The sequence below is a fragment of the Temnothorax longispinosus genome, chromosome 11, assembly GCF_030848805.1.
Source record: "Temnothorax longispinosus isolate EJ_2023e chromosome 11, Tlon_JGU_v1, whole genome shotgun sequence".
In the NCBI taxonomy this organism is placed as follows: Eukaryota; Metazoa; Arthropoda; class Insecta; order Hymenoptera; family Formicidae; genus Temnothorax; species Temnothorax longispinosus.
The window spans coordinates 6,527,004-6,547,935 of NC_092368.1; the positions used below are offsets into that span (position 1 = coordinate 6,527,004).

The 20,932-nt window shown below is 33.2% G+C and overlaps 3 protein-coding genes and 1 long non-coding RNA gene across 10 annotated transcripts; 2 read left to right on the plus strand and 2 right to left on the minus strand.

Moving 5' to 3' along the window:
- Window positions 1–94: 94 nt before the first annotated feature.
- Window positions 95–6,243, plus strand: LOC139821342 (uncharacterized). Of its 2 annotated transcripts, XM_071792328.1 has the most exons (9): window positions 516–650; window positions 725–970; window positions 1,085–1,222; window positions 1,435–1,643; window positions 1,735–4,829; window positions 5,028–5,164; window positions 5,245–5,463; window positions 5,585–5,785; window positions 5,887–6,243. In XM_071792328.1, the coding sequence occupies exons 1-9, from the start codon at window positions 642–644 to the stop codon at window positions 5,944–5,946; spliced, it is 4,314 nt and encodes a 1,437-aa protein (XP_071648429.1). In that variant the 5' UTR covers window positions 516–641; the 3' UTR covers window positions 5,947–6,243. The 2 variants fall into 2 exon arrangements, with proteins under 2 accessions (XP_071648428.1, XP_071648429.1); XM_071792327.1 differs by having other exon boundaries at window positions 95–970.
- On the minus strand, window positions 6,221–14,523 carry LOC139821344 (ETS-related transcription factor Elf-5). 3 transcript variants are annotated; one of them, XM_071792334.1, is made up of 7 exons: window positions 13,504–14,494; window positions 10,303–10,447; window positions 8,666–8,923; window positions 8,338–8,409; window positions 7,234–7,314; window positions 6,940–7,135; window positions 6,221–6,849 (listed from the first exon to the last, which is right to left on the minus strand). In XM_071792334.1, the coding sequence occupies exons 1-7, from the start codon at window positions 13,762–13,764 to the stop codon at window positions 6,738–6,740; spliced, it is 1,125 nt and encodes a 374-aa protein (XP_071648435.1). In that variant the 5' UTR covers window positions 13,765–14,494; the 3' UTR covers window positions 6,221–6,737. The 3 variants fall into 3 exon arrangements, 2 of the variants coding, with proteins under 2 accessions (XP_071648435.1, XP_071648436.1); XM_071792335.1 differs by lacking the exon at window positions 13,504–14,494 and adding an exon at window positions 11,834–12,263; XR_011734245.1 differs by lacking the exon at window positions 6,221–6,849 and having other exon boundaries at window positions 7,094–7,135; window positions 8,325–8,409; window positions 13,504–14,523.
- On the plus strand, window positions 12,488–14,450 carry LOC139821346 (uncharacterized). Its single transcript, XR_011734250.1, has 2 exons — window positions 12,488–13,109; window positions 13,411–14,450. It is a non-coding gene; the product is annotated as an uncharacterized lncRNA (long non-coding RNA).
- On the minus strand, window positions 14,288–18,746 carry Crm (cramped chromatin regulator). 4 transcript variants are annotated; one of them, XM_071792332.1, is made up of 11 exons: window positions 18,548–18,746; window positions 18,035–18,257; window positions 17,684–17,944; window positions 17,393–17,596; window positions 16,916–17,106; window positions 16,256–16,750; window positions 15,931–16,095; window positions 15,688–15,831; window positions 15,266–15,580; window positions 15,068–15,181; window positions 14,288–14,669 (listed from the first exon to the last, which is right to left on the minus strand). In XM_071792332.1, exons 2-11 carry the CDS (start codon window positions 18,216–18,218, stop codon window positions 14,565–14,567), a joined length of 2,178 nt encoding a protein of 725 aa, XP_071648433.1. In that variant the 5' UTR covers window positions 18,219–18,257; window positions 18,548–18,746; the 3' UTR covers window positions 14,288–14,564. The 4 variants fall into 4 exon arrangements, with proteins under 4 accessions (XP_071648433.1, XP_071648430.1, XP_071648431.1 ...); XM_071792329.1 differs by having other exon boundaries at window positions 18,500–18,746; XM_071792330.1 differs by having other exon boundaries at window positions 18,401–18,746.
- Window positions 18,747–20,932: the final 2,186 nt, after the last annotated feature.

Genomic DNA, 20,932 nt, shown 5'->3' on the forward strand with positions numbered 1-20,932 from the left:
ACGAATGTCGATACCTTACTGTTACGTTTTATGAAAAGTGTGTGTGCCCTGCTTTAGTGCTTGCTGCGCATGCGCCAAGTTCATCATATATTTCCCAATATCCTCGGATCAGTTTGGGCGCGTAAATAGTAAATACACGATGTCAGCTGTGCTGAAACTGCTGAAACAAGTTACTGAACAGAGTGGTTGCACGTAGTGTATTCACTGTATTCCTTCATATTCTGTATTCTGTTCTGTGCGTTTAAAAAAAGAAACCACATATGTGGATTCTATATTTTGCTACATATAATTCCTGTTTTGGTTTCACTAAAAGAAACTAAAATCTCACACGTTTTCGATAATGGCATGTATCGTACCTCCTCCAGTGGTTACTGATCTCACAGATGCTTATTCAAGCAAGGAAGATTTTAATGGGAAAGATCATGATGAATCGGATATCTCTAAAAATATTCAAAAGCTCAATGACGAACAAGCACATGGTCAAGAACGTGAGGAAAATATTGAAAAAAGCTTAGGAGATGTCGTTTGTGACATGTTTATGCCATCAAATGAAGAGAGCTGTTATAACCAGGAGAAGTTGGAAAATGAAGCTTCCAATATCGTGGTTGACGAAATTTATCCAAGCGATGGAATCAATCTGAATGAATCCAGTAAGAAAAACGAATTACAAATTGATGATAAAAAATCCTGCGATACAGATAATAATAGTAACACTGTTAAAAAGATTTTGAAGAGAGCTTTAAGTCTTGCGGACAGTGATTCTGAAGAAACGAATTTTTATGAAACATTAAACAAAGATTCTATTGATGAAGATGAATATCGGTCTGGATCGCCTGAATATTCGCAAGTTGCAGAACCGAACAATTCAAAAAATAGAAGGAGAATAATAGACAGTGAATCTGAAGAAGATACACAAACAAGCGAGGGTAACAACTTTTCTCAAATGGTTCACGAAACTATAAGCACTACTGTAAGTAACCATATTACATATAATAAGCATTGTCATTATTGTTATAATTTTAAAGTAATATATAAGACATACAAAGTATATATACAAAGTATTTAAAATATATCTTTGTTACAGGCTGAAAGCTATCGGGGTTTAATAGATTCTGAATCAGAGGAAGAGAAGCAAAATGAAACAGAAAACGACACTTCTGTCACACCTGAGGAAACATCAGAAAGTAAGGATGCTAAGAAAAAATTGGTTAAAAAGAGAAAGGTATTTATAGCTCTTAGAAATATATTTTTTAACTTCCTATCAGTTCATCTATGCTGTAATCATTTTGATAACTTATAAAAATTCAATTATGATAGCTATCATAATCACAAATCTTGAGTTGCAATAATATAGCTGCTATTGCATTTATATTAGCATTTATTAGAAGATAAAATCTTTTTTACTAATGGCAATATTTTTATTTTATAATATAGGGCTCCATAAGAGCTTCCAAAGATGAGGCAATGCGTCAAATACATAGCGAAACCCAACGTTTATTAAGAGAGACAGAAGTTTCTTTACCATATCATAGGCCAAAACAGCGTACATTACAAGAATTCTTGAACAGAAAAAAAATATCAGCTGCTCTTCCAAAAGCACCTTCAACAGCTGCAAAACTTAAGATGTCATCTGCGATAGTAAGGTAAGCATTTGTATACATAGATTATAGATAAATTATAGATAAGTTGATATATGTATATAGATTTTACAAAATTACATATGATTTTGTACAGTCGGGCCCTTGCAGAAAAGGAAAAAGAAGCAGAACTTTTTTACAAATCCTCAGATTCGGAAGATGATATGCAACAATCCATGTCTTTTGTTAGCAAAGATATGAAAAAATCTTTCATTACCAACGAGAGAGAGAAGCTACCTTCGATAGATATCGATCATATATGTATTCAAGATCCTGAAAGGATTGGAACAAGCACTCAAGATTCTCAAGATAATGAGAAAGAGATTGTACAAGAAGATCGCTTAGACCTTAATGTACCCAGATGCAAAGTACTAGAAAAAGATCTTTGCGAAGTAGATCATCAAGCTGTAAAGTTATTCTTAACAGATAACAGTAATTCAGGTGATGAATCTGATACATTGTTACGACAGATAACAGATGAATGTAATCAAAATCTTTCGAAGCTTAGTTTACCAAGAAAATTATTTGATACATCTTTTGAAAATGAGTCAAATGACGTTTCTGAAATAAATCTCAATGCACAAAAAGAAACAGAAGAAACCGTTGAAACTGTTATTACCTCTTTGAACAAGGAAAAATGTACTACAACAGAGGATCACACACATGAAATATCAAAAGTGCATCAAGATGATTCTGAAGTAATTAATGAAAAAAATAAAAATCAGGTTATAGAAGCAATGGAAATATCAGAAATGTCTAACGGGATAAATAGTAAGGAAGTAACTGAAACATTTCAAAGTGATAATGATATATTGGATAACGTTATATGTTCAAATCCCAATGATTGCATCATAACACAGGATAAAAATAATGAAAAAGAAGATGAATGTTCTGAAACAAATAATGTAGCAATACCATCTCATACTATAATTAGTGATGATCAATCAGAAATTCAACTTAATTCTTCGACAAATGAATGTGAAAAGTTTGATGGTCACGTACAAGGTTTGCCTCTGCCAGAATTTGCAGATGAGACTTTACTAAATAGAAAAAAATTATCGGCGTTAGTATCCAATTCGAAAGTCACATTAAGAGGGTCGCCAGGTATGATTATTGATCTAACAGGCGATGCAAAACCAAATGTAAAAGGTGTAAATACTTTATTAGATAGATTTTTCTGCAAACACGCCAACACAAAAAAGAATGATAATAATCCTGAAGTGACTGTAATACACTTACAAGATACGCAGAATGGTTCTGTTCCAATTAAAGAAGTACTCCCGTATAAAGTGCCTACTAGCACCGATAATCCTGAATTGAATAAGCCCGGATCCAAATTAATGCGTTTAAAGGAAGATCTGAAATTACAAATGACTTTAAAGCGTAACAAAGAATGGAAACAGAAAGAAATGGAGCTGCAAGCGCAGGAGAAGGAAGAATGGGATGAAGAAGAACGTGATTATGATTCAGATGAACAAGACAAAGCGGAATTGGTTTTTGAATCGAGTGGCAGTGAGGAAAGTGAACTCGAGGAGAATGACATTTGCATTAAGGAGAAGAAAAGGAGTAAATGCCTATTTGCAGATGATGAAGCTGAAGTTACAGACAATGAGGATTCAAGTACAGAAGAGACATGCATTGAGGATGATACGGATCATGTAAAACATAGTAAACAGTCCAAAAGTTTTAAATATAGAAAAGAATACATGGACGACGATGTAAGTGAGGTAGAAATCGATCAAGAAGAAGAAGAAGAAGAAGAAGATGACGACGATGATGATGGTGAAGATGAAGACGAGAATGAAGAACCTTTCTTAGAAGAAAAAGAAGAAAGTTTAGATGCAAATATGGAGAATAGAAATAAATCTAACTTCAAAAATGATAGCAACGTTGATGTTTGTAAAAGCTTAGGGATTGCCACAGATAAAAATGATAGAAAAACGAGACAGTTAACAGAAGAGCTTCAAGATGATTCAAACATTACAAATCCAAGTTACTTACGAAATGATAACAGTCAGTTAAATATAGTGGCAGACATAGGTGCATCTAAAGCACATTGCGAAGATAATGATTGGATAAGTGAAAATGAAAGCAATATGCCTGCTTGTCAGCAATATGCAGAAGTTGCTACGAGGAGCCAGATATGTAAGACACCTTCGACGAAAACAAGTATGCTCGATTTGGTTTCTCCTATAACGCAATTAAGCATATTGAATACCACCTTAGATTCTAATAAGAAAGATTTATCGGAAGCGACACAATGTCTAGTTGATAAACATGAATTCTTCTCCATAGAAAGCACACAGTGTGACGAATCTTCTGAACATATATACAATAGAAATAAAACTATTTTAAAAAAGAAATTGTTCGATGATATTGGAGAAACTATTGATGATGAATATCTTATGCGATTATGTTCGGGCAAATTTGAATCTACGCAAAAAATTGATTTAGGTATACCTTCGCAATCCAATATCACTGAAGTATCGCAGTTATGTCCAAGTGAATCCGAATCATGTCCTGGAAATTCTAACGTGAAATTAGTCGACGTTAAACAATCGAAAAATCTAAAAGAAAATGACAAAATGCTTCAAGATATAAGATTGATCTTAGATGAAGATTCCAATTCTGTAAATTACGGAAAAGGGATAAATAAAGTTAACGCAATGGATTCGAAGTTAAAATTAAGAGTTGCTTCCTCGGACGATGAGGATGATGAAGATTCGTTTGTAAAATCCAAGAAACGTCTGGCCAGAAGATTCAACTTGTCCGATTCGGAAGAGGAGAGTTCTCAATTCTCCGACGAAGAAAACGATGATGTGGATAATGAAGAGGCAGAGGAACAATACGTTGATTATGATTCCGAGGAAAATGAAGTAACAGTTGTACCAGTAAAGGATATAAAAAAAGTTGCAGCTAGTTTTCTGGAAGAAGAGGCAGAGTTAAGTGAAAGCGATTGGGATTCCGCCGATGAGGATGAGAAGGACTTGGATAAGTTAGAATTTGAGGAAGCTGACGATGAACACTTAGACGAACACGAGGTGAAGGATCAATTGGAAAAGATTCATATGAAACAAATGCTGGATGAAGATAAAAGGGAAGTTAGATACCTGAAAGAGTTATTATTTGAAGATGGCGATTTACATACCGATGGATCGGGACGTGAGCGTAAATTCAAATGGAGAAATATAGGTATGAGAGTCACACGATTTTTTTCTCCTACTGATTGAATGACTATTACAATTTTTTTAATATGACAGATGATTGATTATCAGAAAACATTTTCTCTTTCAACTTTCTCAGCTCTTACAAGATTTAAATTTCCAAAATATTTGATATACGATGTTCCAATATGTGTACAACTTTATAACACCGTAATCTTTTTACTAGATAAATTAGGAAGTAACATAGAGATGCCACAAATATCTGATGAAAACGATGGCTGGGTAGACGTGCAAGAAGATGAGGAAGAGGCAAAGTGGAGTAAACTCAGACACGAAAGGGACAAATTTCTTGAGGAAAGAATGGTACAAAGTTATTATGTGTAATAATGATCGCATAACATTTAAAGAATATGCTTATATAAATATATCTTATGTATTTATAGAAATCCTTAAATAATGAAATCGAGGATGAGTTATGCGACAGTCAAATTTTTAAACTCGGACTGGAAGCAGTTAAGAAAATCAAGGATAATGAGTCACAAAAACAAGATACTTCTTTCGATAAAGTAGAACCTCCCGAGAATATGGAACCAATTATGCCACGGAATATAACAGATCTCTTGAATGGACCAAATATTGGAAAGAAATCTCAGACAATATATGTAAGATCATCAATTTACTAATTAACCAATTAATTAATGAAGATACGACATATATTGTCACATTTCATAAGAAAAAAACTGCTCCATTTATGCTTGTTACGTGTGATTGTGTATTTTACAGAATGTTATAAAAAGACGCTCGCTCTTATCTCGAGGGGAAGAGTCGTTGGCGAGGATAGCTTCATTGGCAAAGCAAGGTGATTCTGCCTCTCATGCGGCAAGTGCAAGAAATTTTGTCTTCCCGCATATTGGTCAGGACACAGATAATACACTTAAAAAAAAGACCAGAATAACTGGAGAAGATTTAAACTCGCAAATTAAGGTATATAATTTAATTATATTATTTAAATCTTATAAAGTACACTGTTGTTGTACGCATGGTTTTCAGTACGTGAAATTTTGACGTGTGATACCTTTTTGTAGCCTGGAAAGAGGAAGATGATGTCAAATGTGTCATCAGCATCGAAAAAAAGGCGAAAATAAGCTTCATAGAAGAAAAATAATTTTATTTATATAATACGTAAAGACTGTCGTTTTTACAAGTAACATTTAATATAAATTTTATATATATAAATGAAATGACAATGAAATTAGATACCTAATTTTGTTAAGCTACTTCTAAAAGTTGTTAGATGCATAAGAATGTTAATAATGATAATCAAGTGCTTTATTTCTTATGTATAAATAGCAAATATATACAAACGACAATCAGTACAACAAAGAAGGAATGGTTCTCTTATGAAAAATACGACTTTCCTTTCTTGGTTTTTTTTTTTTTTTTTTACAAAAAGATCGTTTCTTCACGATTCTGCTTTTAAAACTACTTGTCTGTTCATAGTCGCATCTTTCAAATGTACTCTTTATGTACTTTTTCAATTACATTCTTAAATTTATAATCGTGATTATTGTATTAGTTTTTGCAAAGATATGAAGATATAGGAATATAAAATATTTATGTCAGAGATATAGAGACCAAAGACACAAGAAAGGAAAAACGAATGTTTCTATATCTTTTTAACTTCAAATTTCATTCCTCTTTTTGAAAGATCTGTTCTATTATATTGTTGTCTTTGGTTGTGCGAGAAACATAGCTACATGTCGACGATATTTAAACAATTATATTATTAATAACGTATTCAACGAACATATAAAGAATGAATATTAACAGTGATTACTTTTCTAATATCGAAAAACGCGAAATATTTGATTTCACAATTTATCGACTTTGCACACTCGGTCATATTATAAACTCGTTCTTTTTCGACAATATCATTTCAGTGTCGGAAATTTGGGTTATCCGTTTGCCATCCTTTCGCATTTGGTCCAAACTGATACACCAATCTTCTACCAAGTACTGGTAGAAATATTTTGCTTTTGTAATAATACCTAAAAAGTAACATTTTTTTAAAGTAACTAATGAATATGTATTTAAATCATTTCTCAGCATATTGAAAATTTTATTATTATTGTTGTTACCTCATAGCTCTACTAAGCTTTTCATAAGTCATTTTCGTATTTCCTTTCCGTGAACCCCATCGTTTTGCTACCTCGTCGCTCTTTACGAAGCGAAATTTGGCTTGCGAGTAGTCTTCCCAGCAGATTAAACTCGGGCATGTTTCTCTGTTACGTAGTAAATCTCGAATAAATTCCCACAATTTTCCTTGACTGGCGGCTATAAGTGCAGTTAAATCGTATAATTCGATGAACATACTTTTACGTGCATTTTTCTCGATTTATACATCGAAAAATATTACGCAGTTGTATACTTACGATTCTTTTTCGTCTTCAGTACCCTTGGTCTGCCAGGCAATCTCTTAGTTGCAATTTCGATGCTATTATCTGATTCCGCATCTGAAAAAAGCGAGACAATTATAAAAGAATGGATCAGTCATCTTGTAAAGTTTTTATTATTTTTTTTAAAGCTGGATGGTTATTAAGAAATATGGTAATTATATAGAATAACCAACACAGCTCGGATTACTTTGACCTTGACATATATTGTCAAGGTCACCCTCCTGAGTGACCTACAGAAGTTTTTAGCCGGCGGTCGTTATTCGTTAAAAAGTTATTAACAAAAAAAAGTTTGGAAAATATAGCAGCTATTTTGAGTATTGGAAGACATAAATGACTAATATATATGTCTAATATGAAATAGTTCACGCATACACTTTCCACGCGAAACAATGTGCCCAATTAATCAGTGTTTATTGTGTGTATTAATTTTACAGTAAATACAGTCTACGCATAATACGAAAGAAAGCATCAATTCCTTTACTGTGTTTATGTTCTGTGTTTACACTTTTCACGCGAGACAAGTTGTCACGGGTTCGTGGCGTGCTTTACGAGCTCGTTTATTGTATATCGCCACAAATATTCACACAGATAATCGACTAACTTATCTTGTTTAATACCACCTCTATATATTAGTCATTTATGCCTTCCAATACTCACATATATTCAATATACAATTTATCAACAATTTACTGCTTTAAATGTTGTGTTTTGGTAAAGCAGCGACTTTCTCGCGAAAAAAAGTATTCTCTGCATTAACAAAAAGACTTCAAATTATCAACAATTTACTGCTTTAAAAGTTGTGTTTTGATAAAGCAGCGACTTTCTCGCGAAATAAAGTATTCTCTGCTTAAAAAAAAAAAAATACATAATATTAGTCGTTTATGCCTCTCAATACTTAATAATTGCTATATTTTTCAAACTTTTATTGTTAAACTGTTAATTGTTAACTTTTTAATAAAAAACGACCGCCGGCTAAAAACTTCTGAAGGTCACTCAGGAGGGTGACCTTGACAACATATGTCAAGATCAAAGTAGTCCGAGCTGTGTTAGTTATTCTATGTAATTACCAGAAATATTTACCGGATATGTTGCTAGAATTGACTCGCGCGTACTCATCCTCCGATTGCAGCTGAATGGTATCAAATGATGGCACTGTACAAAAAATTGGTCCTTTAGGCTTGCAACGTTCAACAATCATTTTACGTCATTATTTTGCATCGTAGTATTTATTTACCATTAAGTTCCGGGTATCTACCATTGATATCGCGAATTAAGCTATCGAGTGTATCGTAAAATTACAAAAACAATTTGATATTTGTCGAAGAACCTGTCGTTAAATTGAGTTTCAGAATTTTCGGCCATTTCTCCACATCTATAAATATATTACGTTAATAACGTGAATACGTACAGAGGTTTGATATACGTTGCGAGTGAAGAAGATCGTACAATCGGTTGCCGTACACAGGATCCTGGTTGATGAAATCTTGCCGTGTAAAAGCGATGATCTCTTTCCCAGGCACGGCGAGACTGTGCTGAATAGAACTGTAAGGTTGACCTAAGTATGATGCGGCTGACATAAGCCAATTTATTGTTTCCTCCTGACACCAGCTTCTGATAGGTTTGTCGGACCACCCTGTGCCGTCGACCTCCTGCTCGCTCTCATCACCTTCATCGAAAGGACATTTAAAGATCAGATCTGCAGGCAATTCCTGTTTCAATCCTGCTGTTTGCACGTTTAAACTCGCATAAATACGTTTCAAATGCAAAACGTTTGTTTTAGATCGATCGAACGATTAAATGCTAAAGCCGGTGCGGTTTCCCATAAATCGATGCAACACGTCAATGTTAAACAGTCCCGGGAAACCCCCACCAGCTGACTATTGCTACGTCGGCAATCGCAGACCAGTAGTGAGTAGCAGACTCGAATCTTCGTAAGTCACTATAAGCAAGCAAGAAAATGGAAAAGATAATGGATTAATCGTCTAACTTACTTCTTTTTTTCTTAATAATTTGCCAGATTTGTTGCTTATATGTGACAAAATAAGAGTTAACAGTTATTGCTTTCTTACAGTGACAAAAATACAAGTTCTTTATGATATTCCATCTCTATCGTGAAATGTTTTGCCTCGAAATGCAATAACGAGACAGGTAAAATATATACAAACTTGGAAAAAAAATGCGAAACAAATATTCGAATATCCCAAATTTATCTTTAGTTTTTAATCGAAATAGATCGAAATTAAAACGGAGGATGATTGAAAATAAACATCAATAATAATAGGAAAATTTTTATCTCTAATTGTAAGTGAAATATTAATTCTTTTTATTCATGAAAAAAAAGAGTAGATTTATATATGTGCTATGAACTGTATAAAATAATTTTGGGGTGTCTAAAATGTCTAGAAAAAAAGTGAACATATATGCGTCTTCTCGAGGTTCGAATAGAAGCTGATCAAGAAGTAACTAAAAAAAATGTTTATTTGATTTGTCACCTATATAGTTACATCCTCTATTTTTAGTTTTGATTTGAAATGTGAAGACAAGAAAAAAGAGGATGAATTATTGCAAGGGGTATACGGTTGCGACGCCAAGTAGCATTAAAGTGAAACGATTTCATGTAAAATTATGTCTTTTAACTTTTATGCACCTTTCTCTTGAGAAGTCAATTTTTATATAAATTTTTAAATATCTCTTCGAAGATATGAATGGATTGTGATTTAGTTCTCGGTTTTATGCAAGATAATAATATATCATAATTCAAAAGTGACGTGCGTGAGGAATCAATATAACAGGTAAAAACACTGACCTTGCTCACACCGTAATTAAAATTCAAAAGAAGCTTATTTAGTAAAAAGCATCGATCAAAATGCAGTTAATCATATGGAAAAACCAACAAAAGAAGATGATTCGAACACGTCGATTCAGCGATGACAAAATAAAAAGAAAACTTAAGATAGATAGTTTCGCCCTATAATTTCGCAACTCGCGAATCCTCTTTTTTAATAAAAATTGATATTTTTCTTCTACTTCTTTTTTATGCATTACCGAGCGAACATTTCTTCTTGACTGGTTCGCAACCGCGGCTCGCTAAGAAATTGCTTTGTTTGACGACCTGGTCGAAAGAATCCATATCCAAGAGCAAGTGATGGTCATTCTCATCTTCGTGTAAATTAATAAACGACGGATACATCTGCAATCACAGGATTTAAAATTTAATATCACGATTTAACATGAGCGGAGCGCGCCGCTCCGTCTCTATATCTAAAAAAAAGGAGAAACTCAAAAGAAAATTGAAATCGAAAAATTAGTATCTATTATCTGTCCCGCGTTATCTGTGTGTCAACAGACTGACAATTCTTAGACAAATAGGAAATTGAATTTTTCTAAATTACAAATTCAACGGATGGTGTATTCACGAGACGTCTAATATATTACGATTTATGTACACTTGGAATTGAGAAAGCGAAAGCGATTGCGATTCGCCGACATTCGAGATTAGGGCTGTAAATAGTATAAATATGATTTGACTCTAATAATAATCAAATATCTCGATAATTAATTTGTCGAACGGTCTGCTTGCTCAAGTTCAGGTATCTGGATTTACCGGGAAGTTGATTTTATTATCCAGACAACACCCATGTCGCAAATCGGGGACACATGACGTCTTTAAGACGTCTTATGTCCCGATTTGGGACATTGTGTTCACTGGGTAATATATGAAGAATCAAATCTACTCCAGTCTGTGAATTTGTTTGTTTGAATTGGATCTATCCGGTGCGAGAAGCAGACTAGAAACAAAACTGCTAATTGCTAAGTTTATTAGCTGAAACTTATTTAACTGCTGTCTCGACACTGATTCCGAGAGAAAGAGAGAGTTTTGTACCACGCAAAATATATGGTCATAGCCAAAAGAAGCTGCCTATCGTATGTACACATAAATTGGTTGATAATTCCTTTTCCTTGTTCTTTCTCTCAGTATATGTTGTATTTATTTTTGTCTATGATTGTAAAACGCATAAAGCGATCTTTTTGCATAATATACAAGATGTTCGATTTAGGTTTAGGTGTATACACAATCGGTTATTCTTTTAAATGATAGTAAACAAAAGATCCATATTATAATGGCTTGGAATTCGCGGATTCAACGGATGTTAATTAACCCAGACAGCATGCATGTCAAAAAATCGGGACGTGAGACGTCTTAAAGACATCTTTAAGACGTTTTATGTCCCGACATGCGTGCTGTCTGAGAAGATTCAGATTATCCGGATAATTCTGCCGAAAAATTGCAATCCTTTTAACCCAAGCGAACCGTATCTATATTTTGTCTACTTTGTTAGCGATAAGTTTTACAGTGTAAATTCAAGTCCTAAACAGATAATATCAAAGAAGATAATATGGAGAACTATTACGAATAATAAACGGCGGATAAACGCGATAAAAGAAATGCGAGGAGAAAAAAGCAAGCGAAACGGAGAAGAGAGAGAAGAGACGGCGCGCGATCACGCGAGCGGTTCGTGGCGCTCGCTTTTAGAAAAATACACGAGACGCCAAATTGCATTCTTATTAAACTCACCTCCGACAGGTTCCTATTATCGTAGCTATTAAACGAGTCCATTTTTGCGATAACGACACCGGCGCTCTCACCTTATAATTTCCTCATACAACAATGCCAGCAAAGAACTGTCGCTCGCTTTATTATGAAAATGTACTTGCGTAGCGGCGATAAATTGCACATGCGGAAACCGAGCGCGCGGCAATTCACGAGAAACGTGCCGACATTGCGCGTAAAGAAATCATATCGTCTCGAGAATCAATTTAAAAATTAATTTTATTCGGTAATTCGATTAAAAATACGGTATATCGTTGTGTACGTTGACGCGTAGCACTCGTTATCTCGATATCGATATATATATATATATACAGACGACGACGTTCCACTGTGCGTTTCTCTCATACGACTGAACACGAGGTCTTAATTCGGCTCGACGGGGAATGACGAAGAAGACGTGTGCGAGACTGCAGCGGGACGGCCGCGGTCGCGGAGCAGGTTTCAACGGGGATTTCCCGCTCCGCAGCCGCGGCCAATCACCACCGCCGCGCGCGTCGAGGCGCGATAGCTGACGCAATGATTACTTACGTCTCATTGGCGTCAATCTTTTCGAAAGCGAGCCGCGCTCTTTTTTTCACGCTGTTATTTCATTCGATCGATCGATTAAATCAAATTGAAGACAAAATGTGTTGAAATACGTCGCTTACTTGCGAGAGATAAAATTTCGGCTAAAAAGAATGTTTCGGTCGAGGCAAATCGTTTTAAATTTGACTACCCAGACAGCACGCATGTCTGAAAGACGTTGGTAAAGACATCTTTAAGACATTTTTTAGACATATATGTATCAAGGAAGTGATTTAAAATTTAAATGGAGCGCGAATAAGCGAGACGGTAATATGAAATTTGGAAACAATAATATACGTATTTTGTATATATCTCGCAGTAGACGCCTATGCCAGAGTTTATTTATAGTACGTGGTGATGCACACACGCTGTGGAATATATGTACACGTCGGTACAGCCGCGATCTTCCTTGCGACGTAGTATATTTGTTTCTTCGCACTGTTGATTTACGATTTTTTGCAAGGCGACCAGCGCTACGTAATTCGTAACACAACATAAGTTTTACGAAAATACGCGAATGCCCGGTAAAGTTGTGACCGATGGACGTTCTCACATATTGTTCTCTGCAGCATATCATATATCGTTGAGTATCTATATATACAACTGCGACGTAAAGTGATCGACAAGTAATTTCATGATGTTATTAATCTATAAAAACTTATCTTTAAAAGAAAAGGTAAACAAGGTGCCAAGTACACGCGTCAATGTTATTCCTACAAAAAATAATAATATCAAAAAGTTACGCCAACTGAGAATGAAAATTTGATAGAAATTTTCTTGTATTATTAATATAAATTGAATATAATTTCTTATATTTCTTTTATCATTATATTACTTTTATTATTATTTCATCAAATACAATTCCTTACATCTCTTTTATTATTACATTATTTATTATTATTATTATTATTACATTCCTTTAATTTATTTAATGAAATACAATTCTTTATTTCTTTTATGATCTTTGGATCGACAAGCTGCTCATACTTCCAGACGCATCGTACACATATCAAGCGAGACTATTAACGAGGAAAAACTCATTATTTTATTTAATCGGGATGATTACGTACGATTAATTGGAAATATCCAGCTTGGCTGTATAATCGATCGGCTTGGAGGAAAGATATCCACGAGAGAACACGTTGCTTACGTCTACGGATAATTACACCTGTAGTTAACACGAATCCTAGGTGGATGCGTGTGGTAGTAGTCGTGCAGACGTAAGCGCTATGAATCATTTTGATGTATATTTCGCAACTCGCCAGGGAAAAGGCCGTAGGCTCCGCTTCCAAGAACACGGACGTCTTTTGCGGCGGGGACGTTCCACTCATTATCAACTCATTAAAGTATACGCGACGTTAGTAATAATAATATAGTATCAACGTAAATATAAGAGACGTGGGGTCCGAAATATACTTTCATAGATCCGATGTGCTTAAGAAGCACAACATAAAAAGAAAAACAGAAAAATGTATTAGATATATACACGTCGTCTCTTTTTAATAAAACTTGTTCTCCGGTCTAGAAAATCTCTCTTTACTTAATTATACTTCGTAAAAAATAATAGCGTGAAATTCAGCAAGAATTTATGCGTCTATCATTTGTATGGTGTCGTACACGTTCTGTGTTATTAATAATTATTGTTATCTCATTGTAGTTTTTCTTTCCTCATTCTTTTCTCAAATAATTAAAGATTAGGAGGTAATGTCGACATAAAGAAAACATTGATATAAAACAATTATACAGACCGGTTTTTATGGTGATACGTGTCGATGATTGTTATCGCCAAGATAATGTACGGCGGTTTCTTTTCAGGAAAAGGAACCAACGAGATATAACGGTAGAGCGGAAGCAGTGGTGTTATACTATTCGTTTATCTATCGTATTTATCGTGTATCTTGCGTATTTACAATATTATGCTATATATGTACTATGTATACAGTTGAGTTTCAAATTTGTTATCATTTTTACAATTGTATGCGTGTTTGCAAAAACGTAATAAATACAGATAAATGAATATATGTTCATCGAGTTGTATTAGAAAAATCAAGGACGGCCGATCGTTCGTATATATCACAAATATGGAAATATATAAATTATTTAATTCTATTAATACTTTCTCGCGATTTACCTATTTTTTATTTTCATCGGAAGCTATTTGCGATGCAAGATTTGCAAATTTTGCCATGTAGTCCACACTGTTTTCCCCCATGAGGCATTGCATATGCGACACAACCTGAAATATCATCATAGAACAGGCTCTAATAAAGTGTATAAAATATGACAAAATAATATTTAACATAATTCTATATATTTAAATAAAACAGAGAGCACGGAGAAATCACACAACAGGATGTTTATGTCGTAATCTTTAATTAAATTAATACTTGACATACGTTTCGGTCTGTCATTAGACCACATCTTCAGTGATAAATTAAGAAAACACAAAACGCCGATAATCAAAAGATAAAAAATAAATCACACCAAAGATGGTCTGATGACAGACCAAAACGTCAAGTATTAATTTAATTAAAGATGACGACACAAACATCCTATTATGTCTTCTATTTTTTATTTATTGATTTCTAATCATGTAAGCCTTGTGAGATTATTTATACATATATTTATATTTACATCGGAAGACGGACGAGTATCTTCCATAATCTGTTCACCCGCTTGACTTCTTTGTGAGCCTTTCATAGGCGATTCAAGCTGTCCTAAGAAACTGCTCAATGAAAAATCTGCAACCTAAAATTCAATTCGTTTTATCGGCATCAATTTTTCACACAAAAAATATATATTGCGTATATTTATACTGATTGTGTTAATTACCTCGCTATTTAACCATTGATGTTCGCCTTCTTTAAGAATTTGAGTAGCACTAGTAATAATTGAATTGGAGTTCTTTGCCTCTCCGCTAGTCTCTAAAACGTCTAAGAAAGTTTTGTCTTGAGCTTCGTTCGCATTTATCGTTGTTTTATCAGTTTGCATTTGACATAATGAAGATCCACTGACGATCTTACTAGCGTCAGTTGTCAAATTTTCTGATGACATATTCGGCGCAGATACAATAGGCAATACCCTTTGTATAACAAGACTTTTCTGTCTTACTGTTCTACCTCGTTTACAAAAGCGTGTTTTAAACTTCTGTAAGTAGTAGATTTTCACCGTAACATCAATATCAGATATATTTTATAAAGCATAATTTAATTTTCGTACTTATTGTAGTGGAAAAAAAATGAAACAAAACTTACATCAAGTTGTGTCTTAAATGCGTCAGGTGTACCAATCTTGTGATACGTTTGTGGGATAAGAGGCCTTCTGAATGTAGATTCTTTAATAGATGGAACTCGAGACGAGATTATTGTTTCGTTACTTCCTGATGTGTTATCGTACACCTAAATCGAGATATTTTATAGCGTTAGAAAAAACTGACTTGTCTCAAAATGCAACTGAGTTCTCTACATCAAAATTAGCAAGATTTTGTCACGTCTTACCTTATTTGTACCATAATTATGTTTGGCTAATGACAATAACTTTTGTAAAACCAAACATAAATTGTTGTCACGCATGATGCCCGATGATGCTGAATCAGTTGTATATTGTTCATTAGGTAACCAATCCCACCAGTATTCAAGTACAATCTTTGATTCACGACCAAACTGTTAAACTTAGAAAATTAGAAGATATCTCTAGTAAGATATCTCTAATGAGATATAAATGTATAAGCAAATTGTGATTTTACTTGTTTCGATGGCTAATAAGATTAAACGTAATGTGTATATTCTATATATACATAGTAATACGTGTAATGTCGCGCACCATTAGGAAAAGATCGCCTACAGTAATCGTATTTGCTTCTTCAACGTTCCAACCCTTTCGAATTCTATCGATAGTCTCTCTACCAGGAAATCTATTGAGTTCTGAATGACATTCTGGTGATGGTTTTTCTGTATTATTTATTATTGCTGTTTTTTCAGATATACCACTTCCTGTTTCTAAGAGATCCATGTCGCTACTGATATCTGGCATCGTACAATTTTCATCAGTGCGGTTGACGACCTTTTTATCCGATTTATATCGCTTAATGCCTTTTTTTCCTACTCCTTTTAAATATTGGACAGATCCCAACAAGTCTTCTCTTGAGCTCTTCAGACCAAGACGCTTTTCGTACGAATTCAAGTTAACGCTATTGCTAGTTAGATATTCTCCGAGATTAACCATTGGTAAAGCGATTTTGCATCCTTCTGGTGGAGCAACTCGTAATAAACAAGTATCTTTTACATCGTTAGCAACAAGATTCTCCATAGTGGGACACTATAAATAATATTTAAAAATTACTATAAAATATCCAAATCAACAAAAATTCCGATATGTATTATACAGTTGAAAATATACACGATAACGAATGAGAAGAAAATATATACAATGACGACATGAGGAAGAGCCAAAAATGTTGCAATTAAGTAGATATAAGAATACCGTGGTATATTTTGCGAGCCGCCATCGCTGTTGCAAAAATATTAATAAACTCGAGAGGCGTCTCTGTATGGGGAGCAACGTACGAACTCTTGGATTCATGGACGCTGCTTGTACTTGCCACCATGCCATGTTGTTACGCGGTCGCAATTCTATCGTTATCCTAGACGGTAATTTAATTTCTTCCTGCCAATCTGAAATAAAACATGCAGATTCTAAAGTTCGGTATTAATTGATTTTTATCAAAAAAAATGTGTCAATACTTCTTACATGTGACTATCTATCGCAAATAATAAGACTGTGTATACACCACAGGTATATTATGGTATATAAATATATGGAACTATTTTTTTTTAATTCATCAAGATGTAGATATATTTAAAAAAAATTAATTCTATCTTCAAATATTCTGTATTACAATTAATGTAACGCAGTACATATTATTTGTTATTTCTTAAATATATTAAAAATTTAAGGTACCTTCTAACTGGTTTAACTTTCTAAGCGCTCTACATATTGGTGTTTTAATTCTCATGGTTTTTCCTCTAAGCCTGACTTGTGTAGATCCCCAATATACCAATTCGTTCAATCTCAAGTGAACTTTCTCATGAATACGAGGTAATTTTCTTCTGAGTTCACCATAATTTATTAGTCCATATAATTCCTGGGATGTTTTTTTAACATCTAAATATAAAAGAATTATATTATGTTCCGTATAGAGTCATAATGTATTTATATTAATATAAATGTTAATACAAATATTTTAACAACCTTCTGAAAATTTAAGATGTTTCGATATCTTCAGCCACGTTCTGTAATAAAAATGTCGAATTTGCTCTTTGTTTTTTATCATGACGTCCGAGAGACCTCGCTTTTTGCCTTGACTTAGAAAGTAGCTTTGCAGCGCATCAAAATCTTTGCCATATTCGTTAAGAGCTTTAAAAAAGGTATTCTTATCCTCCATAGACCATAATTCACAGGAACGTTTGAGAGATTTTACTTTAACTTCTGCTGTTTCTTCCTCTTTTGCATCTACGTTTAAACGAAAAAGTTTTATTGTTTAATTTTAATATTATATATCAACAGTTAAAATATTTATTATGTAATTATATGTCAACATACCCTTTTTCTCGACGTTACTAGGATCGTTGTCAATTTTGAACTTTTTAGTACCACGGACAACTCGAGCCTGTGTATTCTTGCTATCTACTAAAGACTTTGTATCGGAACATGTTTGATTCACTTGGGAACATGCAGGAGTTGTATTGCTAAGTTCAGTATCCTCAGATTTCGTAGAATCCTCCATCACGTTGTACGTTTCTTGTAATTGTAGAAGATAGATATTCTAGAAAATAGATATTTATTAACATGGTTAAATTTAAAATTGATGCTGAAGTAGTATATTAAATTTAGAATAATTAATTGCTACAAATAAACATTGTGAAGAAGAGAATATAATGAGAAAATATAAATAACTTGTATAATAACCAATTTGTTTACAATGCTGATCACTCTAACACTAATCTAGAAAATTCTTCTTAGCTTCTTCTTTCTTGGATATCTTGTCCCAATAGACACATAACATACCGTTTCTTTTTGTTTAACACCGACAATTGAAAGGAACTGCGAATTAACCTCTTTGATTCTTCTATCGTCAATTTTAAGGTCTTTGAGATTTCTTCGCTTCACAGTTCAATTTCCTTTTTGTAGAAACAAAATGCATATATATATACAAGTAAAAATCTCTTTTTTGGAATACAGAGGACAGATGAAAAAGCTCTTTCTCAACGAATCATCGTATTAGTATGACATTTACTACAACAGGTGTTATGGTAATGACTAGAGTTCCTTTGAGTCAGAGTTTTGGAGTTTGGGCACCGTCCGCCATTTTCAAACTAACTATGGTGCGCCTTATGGTGCGCCTTTCAAAAACGTTTATACCAGTTTAGTATCTATGCAGTTTATTAATACAAAAATAAATTTAATTTGATAGTTTATATATGTATATATAAATATTTTTGTTAATAAGTAAAAATAATAATAAGATGTAAATTTTTTGACCTAAAATAATATATTTTAAGTAAAAAATTGTCTAAACAGTTTTCAAGTTCATTAATTCACTCATTAACTCATTAACTCACTGTTTAACTCATTAATTATTCGTTTGCAATAATTAATTTGAAAAAACATTTATTTAACATTTATATTTAATATATTAATTTAATATTTCTTTTACATTAATTATTTATTTGTAATAATTATTTGAAAAAGTATTTATTAGCATTTATTTAATATTAATTTAATATTTATATTATATGAATTTTTCATTTGCAATAAAAATTTTAAAAAACATTTATTTAACATTTATACAACATTAATTTAATATTTATATTTTATACATTATTATTATTTATTAATTTATTTGCAATAATAATTTGAAAAAATATTTAACGTTTACTTAACATTAATTTAAGAAAGAATTGCGTATCTTTCCGTACTCGTTTGTAACGACATACATCACTAGGCAGTGCATAACGGAGGCCAATTCATAAGAAAATTTTAGTAGCGTTAATATAAGCAAACCCCTGGCAAAGAGCAAAATTACAATATCCGCGGGACATCATCTTCACCGATAGCACGGTACAAGGCTCGCCCAACAATGCTGCAATATGATATAAATTGGCGGAGACACTAGTGAAAAAAAAAGAACATTTTTTTAAACATGTTTTTTGACATTTGACAAAAGATTTGTTCGAAAAACGTTAATTTAAATTTAAGATTTAAAAACATAATTGTTTTACATTTAAAAGATTTTTTTAATATTTGAAAAACATATAGGTACATATCTTACGTTTAAAAAACATCCTTTTATCAAAAGACACGGGGTAGTGTTCCGTGCCAATTTATATTATCGTGTCGTTGAGCGTAGTTTTGCGCCGTGCTGCCGGCAAATAAAGTATGTTTAAAAAATTATTTGCTGTATTGATTTTGATACTAAATTTATTATATAATTATTGCTCTTAAAATATGAAGTCTGAAATTTATTGCTCCTCGTTTAACTTAACAAATTCCACCATTGGAATTTGTTAAATTCAACAATGAGCACTAAATTTCAGACTTTATATTTTGAGAAAGCAATGAATTATATAATCAATTTAGTACCAAAATTAACACAGCAAATAATTTTTTAAATACTTTACTTTTGTCGTGAACCTAGCACCGCCGCACTGTTGGTCGAATTTGATGAGTTAAACAACGAGCAATAAATTTCAGACTACATATTTTGAGAGCAATAAATTATAAAATCAATTTAATACCAAAATCAACACGGCAAATAATTTTTTTAACATTATACTTTACTCTTATCGTGACCACACTCTTGGTTAACTTTGTTAATTTTAACAAAGAGCAATAAATTCTAAAGTAATGTGTTTGGTTAGAGAAACAGTTTAATGTTAAACTTATACGGTTTTAACTTTCTATTTTCGGTCATTTTGCTGTTATGCGGTTACTTTATTACAGTAGCCGGTATCGGAACATTTATAAATATTCAATATTTTTGGTATTTCTTTGCACTATTTTAGAGCAAAAAATTAGCAAAAAATATGGTATACTTGTGTTTTTGTTTACGGTACTTTATACGTGTTTTTCGGAGAAGTGGGGGTGCTAGCGTAACGTGAAGGCAGCACCTCCACTTTTGATATTAAATTCCTGCGAATGGGTACTTACGAGCAATAAATTCGGGAATAGAGCAATAAATTAGCAATTTAGCACTAAATTATGCCGTATACCCAAACTTTTTTTAAGTGGTGGTGGGGGTGTTAGGTTCACAGATGTGGGACCCAGATAGTACAGATAAATCGTTATGAAATCAAAAAGGATTCACTTTTTCAAATTCTTTATGAATTCACGTAATTTGTTTGAAATAAACTCAAAAAGAATTCCTTTTTGATATTTCAAAAAGACTGCGAGCGCTATTAGAAACGCGCGCTGCCGCGACGTGACTGGCCATGCGCCAGT